This window comes from Epinephelus lanceolatus, chromosome 4, assembly GCF_041903045.1.
Source record: "Epinephelus lanceolatus isolate andai-2023 chromosome 4, ASM4190304v1, whole genome shotgun sequence".
Taxonomy (NCBI): Eukaryota; Metazoa; Chordata; class Actinopteri; order Perciformes; family Serranidae; genus Epinephelus; species Epinephelus lanceolatus.
The window spans coordinates 29800449-29812901 of NC_135737.1; the positions used below are offsets into that span (position 1 = coordinate 29800449).

Sequence of the window (12453 nt, forward strand, 5' to 3'; positions counted from 1 at the left end):
ACAAGTGTGAACCTCACACAATCAAGTTACTATTAGTAATAATCAGGTTAAAACACTGCATTTGTCTGATTGTATTTTCATGCTCTGCTGCATTTTGATCTAAATTCTCTTTCTTTCTTTGTTTCTTCTATCTCCTTTTCTCATCTTACTCTCTTCCCCCAGATGTTTCTGGTGGCTTTGTCCTTTGCCTATTTTGCAAAGGCTCTGTCGGGGAGCTACATGAAGAGCACAATAACTCAGCTGGAGAGGCGCTTTGACATCCCCAGTTACCTAATAGGTGTCATTGACGGAAGCTTCGAGATAGGTGAGTAGGCCTGCCTGTCACTGCTGTTATTTTGTTGTTCTGTTCGCAGCCTCTGTTTCATGCAATCCCCTCCCTTCTCTTTTTCTGTCTTTGGGCCGGAAATATGAATGGGTCACAGAGGTATTCAAGCTGCAGATAAAGGATTCATCAGGCTTCCCAGAAGAGGACAGAGGGGTGTGTGTCTGCATGTGTATGTGTACGTGTGTGCCTAATGAGTTATGGTGTCGAGCAGGGACATAACAGGCTCCAAGCTCTCCCTTTGCTATGGACAGCTGGACTTTAGGATTTGTAAAGTTTTGTTATGCAATAACCTCTCTATACTACTACTTTATTCTCAGCTTACCATTCGTAATTTACACGGAAATCAAATGGCATTTTCCAACTTTTATTAGACATGCAATTAGCTAGGATATGGACCCTGCAGCCAGTAATAAAATAATTTGTTGTGTAAGCACAACACAAAGTAAAACATCACATTCACCCTTCTTTTCTTTGACTCCATGTCCAACTGATTTTATTCCACACTGGTGATTAAGTTATTTAGGGATGCATAATGTTTCAATAAAAAAATGAGAGATGGTTGAAAAAAAGAAAGAAAACACACACAAAAAAAGTGGATAAAAAGCAATTTTCCTTGTTAGAGCCAGTAATATCAGCCAGATACTATATCTGTATCCATGTATATGTTGGCTCACTAGTGACAAGAAATTGCTGCTCAGAAATGCCAAAGATATGTGATTCTGAAACACTGTCTCAGGGCGCTAACAATCCCAGTCCACCTGGAAATTGTCTGATTCATGAAGCAGCTGCTTTTAAAGAGGAACTGCACAGATTTTACACATCAAGCCTGTAAGACTGCATATGTTAAAAAGGTTGTATAAAGTCTTCTGTGGCTCCAGAGGGAGCTGTATGAAGTCTGATACATGTTCTCAGTGTCAGTTGGAGCTGAAGGCTACAAGCTTGAAAATGAAAACAAAATGGGGAATGTGGAGTTACCCTGAAATCTATTACGAGTCAGAAGTTGATAATTCTGATTGGGTATTCCTGACTTTTGATTTAAATGCATCCCAGAGCATCGCTTCAGGAAAACATGGACACCCGCTGCAAACTTATGTTGCTATGTCAAGTCTCTTAGCTTCACAAGTATCTATAGCGGACCTACATCACACCAACAACACCATTCACTAACAAAGACCACACCAATAGAGTTATGGATTTCAGAGGGATAGAAGGATGAGGGTTGAGGGAAGTAGGGAAAAGGATTGAAGGATGTGGGTCGAACGGATGAGGGTCGAAGGAATGAGGGTTGTGGGATGGAGGGATGAAGGTTGAAGGAATGAGGGTTGAAGGAATGAGAGATGAGGGCCGAAGGGATGAGGGTTGTGGGATGGAGGGATGAAGGTCGAAGGAATGAGGGTCGTGGGATGGAGGGATGAGGGTTGAAGGAATGAGGGTCATGGGATGGAGGGATGAGGGTCGAAGGGATGAGGGTTGTGGGATGGAAGGATGAGGGTCGAAGGTATGAAGGGATGAGGGCTGAGGGATGTGGGATGAAGGGATGAGGGTCGAGGGATGAAGGGATGAGGGATGTGGGATGAAGGGGTAAGGGCCAAAGGGATGAGGGTCGAAGAGATGTGGGTCTTGGGATGGAGGGATGAGGGTCGAAGGGATGAGGGTTGTGGGATGAAGGGATGAGGGTCGAGAGAAGCAGGGAAAAGGACAGGGATATTGGATGAAGGGATGAGGGTCGTGGGATGGAGGGATGAGGGGATGTAGGGACAGGGAAGGAAGGAAGGTTGGGGCAATGATGGGAGGAATCAAGGTCACAGACAGGCGGAGGGTGGAATCTGATGGTGGTCCGGTGTCGGCTGAAGGGAGGAGGGCTCAACGGAACCAGGGAAGTTGAGAAGGAGTGGGGGAGCCATCTCTTTGCCTGTTCTACTACGTATGAATAGAGCCCCCTGGTGATTCCTGTATTCTGTGGAGAGAGAAAAGGGAGAGATAACAGCAAAAAGAAAAACAAAGAAAAGTGTTTTATTGTGGAAATGGATGAGACTGAGGCATGGTCTTTGTTCCCCAACTTAGTTATAAAACTTCATTTACCGAAGAGAAACAGCGTGTAAACTAAGTCGACTGTCTCACTCATCTTTTTTTCATTAAAGCAACATGCAACAGCTCAAAATGGTGTAAACAGGTGCAGAACAAAATAGTTTGAACCACAGCCAATAGCATAAAGTTGTAGAATTCGTGAACATGTGTTTTTGGTGTTACAGTGAAACACTAAAAACAGATGGAAAGGTAATTCTGCTTGGTTAACTGTGGTTGCTGCTATGTTGCTGCTATGTTGCTGTGCCGTAAGGTGTGTTACATCAGCAAACTACGGCTTGGTGAATCTTGCCCAAGTTTCCCATTTGAAATTTTACCTTGAATGACCTCTCCATCGCACTTTTTGGTGTCTGAGGTAGTTTTTTCCTGAGTTCCAATTAAAATGCATTGCAGGGTTAGAAAGACGTGAGCTTACCAGACCTCTGTAGCCAACTCCTCATCTATGCTTGAGGCTAGCAGCTCAAGGCTACTTACTCACTATACTAGCATAACACACCTGAATATCCAGTTGAACTGTTGGTGGTTTAGTTGCATTGTGGGTAATTTAAGTGACAAGGAAGAAGAATGTGTGGAATAAGATTTTCCTTTTCATGTGTTTTAAGCTAATTTTTGGCTTTCAGGTACCACTTGTCCTGCTGGTTGTACTATGACTTATAGTTGGATCAGGAGAGACAGAAAATGAAGTGAAGATAATACTTAATACAGAATATAAGTTTATAGATTAACAGATGATTTGTATTGATTAAGACTTAACAGAAGTCTTTGGCACTTGGACACCAGAGAGAAATATTTTGCTGCTGACTTCCGAGGTGTATGAGGCTGATGAATCCGTAAAGACTAGGTGGTGATGGGGAGGTGGACGGTGCGCACGACGGCAGCAAGAAAGAACTATGGCAGAAAAAGCCATATTTTAAATGAGGAGCAGTAAGATGATAGGCTGACAGAGAAGGTGCGTCACTGTGTTAGTGGTTGATTGTGAATCAGCTGATGACTCAATTGACAGCCCCAGACAATGACAGCTAGAGAAAGTGAATGAGCATACCTGCAAGGAGTTAATGGCAGGGTGAGAAAGAAATTACAGCCTGAGCATGAAAAGTATTGTCTTCTTGGCTGAACTTTCGCTAGAGCTTCATTTGTGTGATATCACATAGCATTAAAATTGGATTAAAATTATTTGACCGCCACAATTTCATTTTTGAATGTACAGATAGTGAACAGATCTGGCTTGCAGCATGCTGTAAACATAGGCTACCACAACTACTGTACATACTGTATGTAACTTATGGGTCCTCCTATCACTGAACAGTTCTTGATGACATTCAGCAAAGTATGGTCCCAGATTGTCCCTTGACCAGTTTCTAGGCCAGTTGTGTAAGGCTAATCCATTCAACCTAAGTGTCTCTTGTAGGCTATAAATTATACATGTCACGAGGACTCTTTGTTGTTTTGTCTGGCCTGGCTCTCTGTCCCTGACTTCGGCCAATGCTGACTTCCCCCAGGCCATATACCCTCCTCTCACTCCCCAGAGCTGCCATCCTCAAACCCTCCTCCAGATGTCATTAGACTGTCTTGCCATTCTTGCTCACCTGACAGCCCCTCCCACCTACACACCTGTTGCCAATTTACATATCAGTCCTGCAGTTAGCAGGGCTCCAGAGCCCCGACATAACATAGCAAAATGTTCATTAGAACAGAAACGGAGGTGCGTTCAACACCCTGCTGCATTAAGGTTGTGTTACACAAGTTGTGTTACGCCTTTTAATACAACGAGGTCTAATTCAGTTCACTTCAAAGGGGCTTTATTGGCATGGGAAACTATGTTTATATTGCCAGAGCAAGTTTGAAATAAACAAAAATTCTTTGTACAATAAATAACAATCTACCAGAATATCCACCGAACAAGAGAAAATGTACCTCAAAGCTTGTTGAGCCCTGTTGCGCACCATTGGGCATTCAACTTCAGCAAAATGGTACACATCAGTGTCAGAAGGAATTTGGCCCTGACTTTCCCTGCCGACCTTCCCTCATTTGTCCTGCACTTTAAAACTGTCCCTTTCTTACAAACGTTTTGCCAAGTTGTATTCATTGCCATGCGCTTCTTGTCTGTGTGTCCTAGTGTCTATTATCTGTAACCTGGCCTCTGAAAGTTATTACCTGCCTCTTTGAATCTCTGTGTTTTTGGACTTTGTTTTTCCTCGCCTGTCCCTCATCTGATCTGTTTCCCCCTTTGAACACCTGTTTGGTGAAAAGCCACGTCCTTATAAATAATTACACTTTAATAGTCAGTCTGCATTGTCTGCAGTTGGGTCCTATCCTGTTACCCCACACACAACAGTTGTTACAATAGGCTGCATAGCTTGCAGAGCGAGATGAAACCCAAAGAGACATGAATCATATAAGATAAGTCGTCATCTACTATCAGCCATTCTAATTCTGTTCTCTTGCTGTTGGGGAGGCGGTTATGGCCCATGTTAGTAGTAAAAAATCATTAATGTTTTTCTTCAATAACGTCATGGCTGAGTGTGCAACCTGCTGTTACTCTGATGGAGGTGGCATGTATCTGCTAGACCGCAAAGGTGAGGACAACACCTCCAACGCGGTCAGAGCTGAATACCCCGGATCTCTCTCTCCCTCCATATCTCTCCATCGCTCCGTCTCCTGTGAAAGCTGCTCCTCTCGCGTGGCCTAGGCAACAAGCTTTTTCTATAGGACCGTTGCCAGGGTAACATGGAGGCAGAGCAGGGCAACGTGAAGAGGAAAGAGAAAGAGAGGAAAGTGCAAGAAACAAGAGCGGAGAGCAGAGCAGATGGAAGACAAAGGATGAGAAGAGGGAAATAAAGAATAATAGAGAAGAGAAAGGAGAGTGGAGGATGATGGATGATTGGCTTAGTCCTTGTACATATGCTGCATGAATCAATCTTAGCATGCACTTCCAAATACTATGCACCAAAATCAAAAAGTTAGAATAAATAACAAAACTATCACATATAAAACACAAATGAATAAGTTTAAGAGAAAACAGATACTTCCTGTTTCACTCCATGAAAGTACACACAGCCACCGCACTTCCGTGTGGTCACTAAACACTGTAATTACCATGTAGACTACTGTGTCAGATACACATTTCTTATAGCTACACACTGAGGTTACACGTCCATTTACTCATAATTACGTGACATATTTCAATGCTGCTGTCTCTCACACAAACACACACGACAGCAGCTGAAGGATTATTGAAGGGTTTGACGTCATTCCTTCAAATTAGCCTTTACAATAGAAAAAGGTCAGGCAGCATGGCTTAAGCTTATCTTTCTGGGTCAGTTTTCCACCTCATTTTCACAGTGGAGTTTCCATGTCACCAATAGGAGACAAGATGCACTAAAAAGGCGATAGAAGGGAAATAGCCATGTTTCCATCCAGCATTGTTTAATTTTTATTCTGCTGTTTTTTGAATGATGTTTGCTGCTACATGCTGTAGATAATAAAAATCTCTTGGAGCATGAAGATAACGTGTGAGAACACAACCTCATCTGCCCTGCAAACTACAGATATACACAACAGTCTAGCTGTCAGATTTCATCCGATACTTTTCACAAGAAAATTGAATGCAGAAGTCATCCTACATGGCACATCAAAATGTTCAGACATACAATGATAATGATATGTATCTGCAATATGACTATTATACTAAGGACTATAGGGGAAATAACCATAGACATATATACGTAGACGCCGCATCGAGCGCTGAGCCGTACATCAACGTCGCCGCCATATTGGATGTGGCAAGGCTGCGCTGTAAACTAATACCAAATGGACTTAATTTCATAAAGTGCCTTTCTACAAAGAAATTTACGTTAATGCCTCTCGTTTATTCATTCACACACACACACACACACTAATATACTTGGGAAACAGCTAGGCACCAAAAACAATGTATTTGATCTTCTCAGATGGCTAAGATAAGAACTTTATTGATCCCACACAGGAGGTAATTCAAGTTACATCAGCTATAGAAAACAAGGTAGTGCTGAAAAACAATACACAGTATATATATATATATATATATATATATATATATATATACACATATATATACTGTAACGTCTGCCAGGACGTCTGGAAAGGATGACACAGTTATTTGGCAAACCACTGTTTATTACTGTAGTAGGCCGTAATCACGCCAAAACAACCCACAAACAAGAACTTAGCTGTAACTCCAACTGTGCACTCCTGCTCTCTCCTCCAGCTCGCTCCTACACACACCAACACGCAGCGGCCCTCATCCCCGTCACACTCGCACCCCGCCCCCCTATCTATACTCATTCAATCCCAAACATGCCATTAACTCACAGAACATTGACATTATAACATATACAGTACAGGCCAAAAGTTTGGACACACCTTCTCATTCAATGCGTTTTCTTTATTTTCATGACTATTTACATTGTAGATTCTCACTGAAGGCATCAAAACTATGAATGAACACATGTGGAGTTATGTACTTAACAAAAAAAGGTGAAATAACTGAAAACATGTTTTATATTCTAGTTTCTTCAAAATAGCCACCCTTTGCTCTGATTACTGCTTTGCACACTCTTGGCATTCTCTCCATGAGCTTCAAGAGGTAGTCACCTGAAATGGTTTTCCAACAGTCTTGAAGGAGTTCCCAGAGGTGTTTTGCACTTGTTGGCCCCTTTGCCTTCACTCTGCGGTCCAGCTCACCCCAAACCATCTCGATTGGGTTCAGGTCCGGTGACTGTGGAGGCCAGGTCATCTGCCGCAGCACTCCATCACTCTCCTTCTTGGTCAAATAGCCCTTACACAGCCTGGAGGTGTGTTTGGGGTCATTGTCCTGTTGAAAAATAAATGATCGTTCAACTAAACGCAAACCGGATGGGATGGCATGTCGCTGCAGGATGCTGTGGTAGCCATGCTGGTTCAGTGTGTCTTCAATTTTGAATAAATCCCCAACAGTGTCACCAGCAAAACACCCCCACACCATCACACCTCCTCCTCCATGCTTCACAGTGGGAACCAGGCATGTGGAATCCATCCGTTCACCTTTTCTGCGTCTCACAAAGACACGGCGGTTGGAACCAAAGATCTCAAATTTGGACTCATCAGACCAAAGCACAGATTTCCACTGGTCTAATGTCCATTCCTTGTGTTTCTTGGCCCAAACAAATCTCTTCTGCTTGTTGCCTCTCCTTAGCAGTGGTTTCCTAGCAGCTATTTGACCATGAAGGCCTGATTCGCGCAGTCTCCTCTTAACAGTTGTTCTAGAGATGGGTCTGCTGCTAGAACTCTGTGTGGCATTCATCTGGTCTCTGATCTGAGCTGCTGTTAACTTGCGATTTCTGAGGCTGGTGACTCGGATGAACTTATCCTCAGAAGCAGAGGTGACTCTTGGTCTTCCTTTCCTGGGTCGGTCCTCATGTGTGCCAGTTTCATTGTAGCGCTTGATGGTTTTTGCGACTCCACCTGGGGACACATTTAAAGTTTTTGCAATTTTCCGGACTGACTGACCTTCATTTCTTAAAGTAATGATGGCCACTTGTTTTTCTTTAGTTAGCTGATTGGTTCTTGCCATAATATGAATTTTAACAGTTGTCCAATAGGGCTGTCGGCTGTGTATTAACCTGACTTCTGCACAACACAACTGATGGTCCCAACCCCATTGATAAAGCAAGAAATTCCACTAATTAACCCTGATAAGGCACACCTGTGAAGTGGAAACCATTTCAGGTGACTACCTCTTGAAGCTCATGGAGAGAATGCCAAGAGTGTGCAAAGCAGTAATCAGAGCAAAGGGTGGCTGTTTTGAAGAGACTAGAATATAAAACATGTTTTCAGTTATTTCACCTTTTTTTGTTAAGTACATAACTCCACATGTGTTCATTCATAGTTTTGATGCCTTCAGTGAGAATCTACAATGTAAATAGTCATGAAAATAAAGAAAACGCATTGAATGAGAAGGTGTGTCCAAACTTTTGGCCTGTACTGTATATATATATATATATATATATATATACATTTACCTTGTTTTCTGTAGCTGATGTAAGGTGAATTACCTCCTGTGTGAGATCAATAAAGTTCTTACCTTAGCCATCTGAGAAGATCAAATACATTGTTTTTGGTGCCTAACTGTTTCCCAAGTATATTAGTGTGTGTGTGAATGAATAAACGAGAGGCATTAATGTAAATTTCTTTGTAGAAAGGCGCTTTATGAAATTAAGTCCATTTACTTGTATTAGTTTACAGCGCAGCCTTGCCACATCCAATATGGCGGCGACGTTGACGTATCGCAGCAGCGGGCAAACCCACTCGATGCGGCGTCTATGTATATATGTCTATGGAAATAACTGTTTTGATTTTTTTTTTCAGACTTTTTTTTTCCAGCTTTGCTATCTTATGTTATTTTGCTAAAGAAAGCAAGTAAAAAGAAGACACATACTGTTTATTCAGCATTTACACACTCATCCCCCCCATTAGTAGTATCACATTTTGACACACTGCGGCACGGTGGTGCAGTGGTTAGCATTGTTGCCTCACAGCAAGACACAGTTTGCAGGGTGGGGTAGCCCCTCTGTGTGGAGTTTGCATGTTCTCACCGTGTCAGCGAGGGTTTTTCTATGGGTACTCTGGCTTCCTCCCACAGTCCAAAGACAAGCAGATTAAGTTAATTGGTGACTCTAAATAGAGTGTGCCAGGAAACCCGGAACTCTGTTAGCACTTTTAGCACTTCCGGTTCTCTCGTCTAAAAATCAATACTTTTTTTGAATGGGATTTTGGTAAAATGCCTCAAATAAGGTCTGTGGTTAACAAAAGCTTAAGCGAGTTTCAGGTTTTGTTCTACGACATAAAACACGTCAGTAAATACCCTACTTGTGAATTTTGAAGCTTTTATGTGTCGTAAAAAAGGCAGTTGCTAACAAGTTGCTCAATACGACTACAAACCCTGTCGGGGACATTAAACATCATCACCCCCGAACAGGCGAGAGTGCTGGCAGTCCGCCATTACAGCTTCTTATTTAGCTTAAACAGTCCGATTTCCCCATTTTACAATGTTTTTAAAATAAAGCGGCCGAAATCAGTTGAAAGCTTAGTGGCGGTGACGTCAAGAGTCATGCGACCGTGGAGTAGTCATGTAGTCCGTTAAAGCCTAAAGTTAGCGTTTTACTTCTGGCGATCGCATTTAAGCTTTAAATGCGGTATGAAAGGTGTTCATATGTGAAGATTATCTCGCTGAACAAAACCTGTAAGTATCATAAACTTGTGTTAGCCACAGAGCTTATTTTCTGACATAATCCAAAACGCAATGCAAAAATCACATTCACTTTCTCTTCCCGGAACCAGCGCGATGCTAAACTTCCGGGTTTTGACGTCAGCCCTGGCACACTCTATTGGCTGTGGGTGTGAGTGTGAATAGTTGTCTGTCTCTATGTGTCAGCCCTGTGATAGTCTGGCGACCTGTCCAGGGTGTACTCTGCCTCTCGCCCAATGTCAGATGGGATAGGCTCCAGCTTCCCTGCGACTCCCAACAGGATGTGCAGTTATGGAAAATGAATGAATTTTGACACAAGAGCATATACAGAGCCACATCTGGATTACCCACAGTGTCACAAAAAAGCTGTATACCTCAAACATAGTGAGGCACAGTCACACTGCAAAACCCAATATATATTAATTCCATGTTTTTTCATGTCCCCCCAGGTAACCTGTTGGTGATAGCTTTCGTCAGTTACTTTGGAGCCAAGCTCCATCGGCCAAAGATCATCGCAGTGGGTTGTGTACTGATGTCCATTGGCACCTTCATCATTGCTCTGCCTCACTTCATCATAGGACGGTGAGTCAAAAAGAGCCAATAGGCTACAACTACAACTATAGACTCAATTTCAGCTACTATCGATTACACATCAACACATCGATTACATCTGCACAGGAGCTACATAACACATGGCAATGTATTACTAACCAATTAGGGTCTCATTGACACAACATCCCATACATATGATGAGGGCACATTAGTTCCAGGAGATTTGTATCAGTACAACAGGACAACTTTCTTTTGTGCTATTTTTCATTTTCGCTGCTAATGTATATAATTAAGATAAGATAACCAAATGCCACCATTATTTTTCCATGATATATTTCTGTACCTAGTATAGCACTGTAATTGGGTCAGCCTATACCAGGTCAAACATGTTGCTGTTCCAATGAGTCTTGACAGTAAATGCTTCACATTTTCCCTACTGACATGTTACTTATGATGTCTACTTCCAGAAAGATTAACAAATTGCATCCTTTAACTAAGTAAAGGGAGTGTTTCATCTTTGTCCCCTGTATTTTAATTTATGGTTCCCTTTGCGTTTTTGTGTACAGCTATGAATTCGAAACGTCGGTGCGGTGGGTAGTGAACTCAACACTTAACCCTTCTCCTTGTCCAGTGGGCTCACCAGCAGACCTGACCCAAGATGGTAAAATGCCTCAAGTGCCAGCCACAGGTGAGCTCTTATACACACATACACATCAGTGTAGACAAGTAAAGATGTCTGATTACACTCATCTTTTGCTCCAGGTTGTGAAGGCGAGTCCAACCTGTCGATGTGGATCTATGTACTCCTGGGAAATGTCTTGCGAGGGATTGGAGAGACGCCTGTTCAGCCACTTGGGATCTCTTATATAGATGATTTTGCTACTGAGGAGAATGCAGCGCTATATGTTGGTAAGAAAAAGTTCATCCAATGGTAGAGATATTCTTAATTTAGAACATACTTGATGACTGATGCACATGATCTGCAAAAAGGGATTCCTAAAGTGTGGATGTTTTTATACCTCAACCATAGATAAGCAGTGCACAAGGGTTCTATATAGACGCACCTACAGTTGAACATGATTTTCTTGCAACTTTTTTGACTCTGGACTGTACAACATTGTCAGTATTTATTACTGTCATCCATAATCTATGAAATAACCAAGATACATATGCTCTATATTGAGGAAAAAAGGCTTTGGTTAATGTTATAAGTTTGGCTGTAGCTCTCATGTGAAGCAGCAAAAACAGTCATCTCAGAGCACATAACAGTATCCTGCTAAAAGCTCTGCTGTGTGCAATATTGGTTTGCCCAGAGATGCTATTTCAGTTCTACAATAGCAGATGAGTATTACTGAGCAAGAACACGTTTACTTAGCAAGTCCTTCCCAAACAAATGTGGCATTAAAGCATGATTATAACATGGATATATTGTAAATCTATATGCAATGTAAGTAAGAATGTAAAATTTGTGGTGAAATGTTTTTGTGTTGTGTCTCTTTGGGTGTGTTTATTACATTATCCTAGGCTGTGTGCAGACCATTTCAGTAGTGGGACCTGTGTTTGGCTACCTGTTAGGCTCCCTCTGTGCCAAAATATATGTGGACATTGGATTCGTAAAAATGGGTGAGTTTAAACACAAGTACATGTCTATATTTAAAGACCAGACAATTATGTGAATTAGCTGACCATCTAGACTGGTGGCTCCCAGCTGGTCAAGCCACAGGGTCCAGACTTCTTCTTCATCATTAGTTTAAGGTCCATATAGTTTGATACATTCAGTGTCATACTTGTATTTGGCCATGCCGTTGAGTTAGTTTGCTGTCTCTGTCAAGGATCTGTCCGTTAGTCATTAACTCTACAACAGGAAATGGTACTTGAAAGGTCTGGAAAGTCACTTGCGGTCCATTCAGAATGGACCTGCGACCCACTTTTGGGCCGTGACCCACCAGTTGGGAACCACTGATCTAGACACCCTAGATTCCACATAAAGCTTGTGTGAATAGATTTGTAAAAAGTGTTTGTTTTTACTAACATCATACATCATATTGAAGCTTGACCATCTTAGAGAGCCTATTAACTCTTGTTTCATAAAGCAATGGTTTGATTTGTTGTCAGTCTGTATCATATTTACCTTTAAAAGTCACTGTAATATTAGTGACAAGAATGAGCAAATAGAAAATAACTAACATAATGAATTATTAGAATACACTACTCTAGTATACCAGTA

The 12453-nt window shown here is 42.0% G+C and overlaps 1 protein-coding gene across 1 annotated transcript in view; it reads left to right on the top strand.

Moving 5' to 3' along the window:
• LOC117259958 (solute carrier organic anion transporter family member 1C1-like) overlaps nt 1–12453 on the top strand; it is a 56066-nt gene that overhangs the window by 19177 nt on the left and 24436 nt on the right. The window contains exons 3-7 of the mRNA XM_033631783.2: nt 163–304; nt 10124–10256; nt 10793–10914; nt 10989–11135; nt 11751–11849. Coding sequence (XP_033487674.2) covers nt 163–304; nt 10124–10256; nt 10793–10914; nt 10989–11135; nt 11751–11849 — 643 coding nt within the window. The remainder of the gene's footprint in view (nt 1–162; nt 305–10123; nt 10257–10792; nt 10915–10988; nt 11136–11750; nt 11850–12453) is intronic.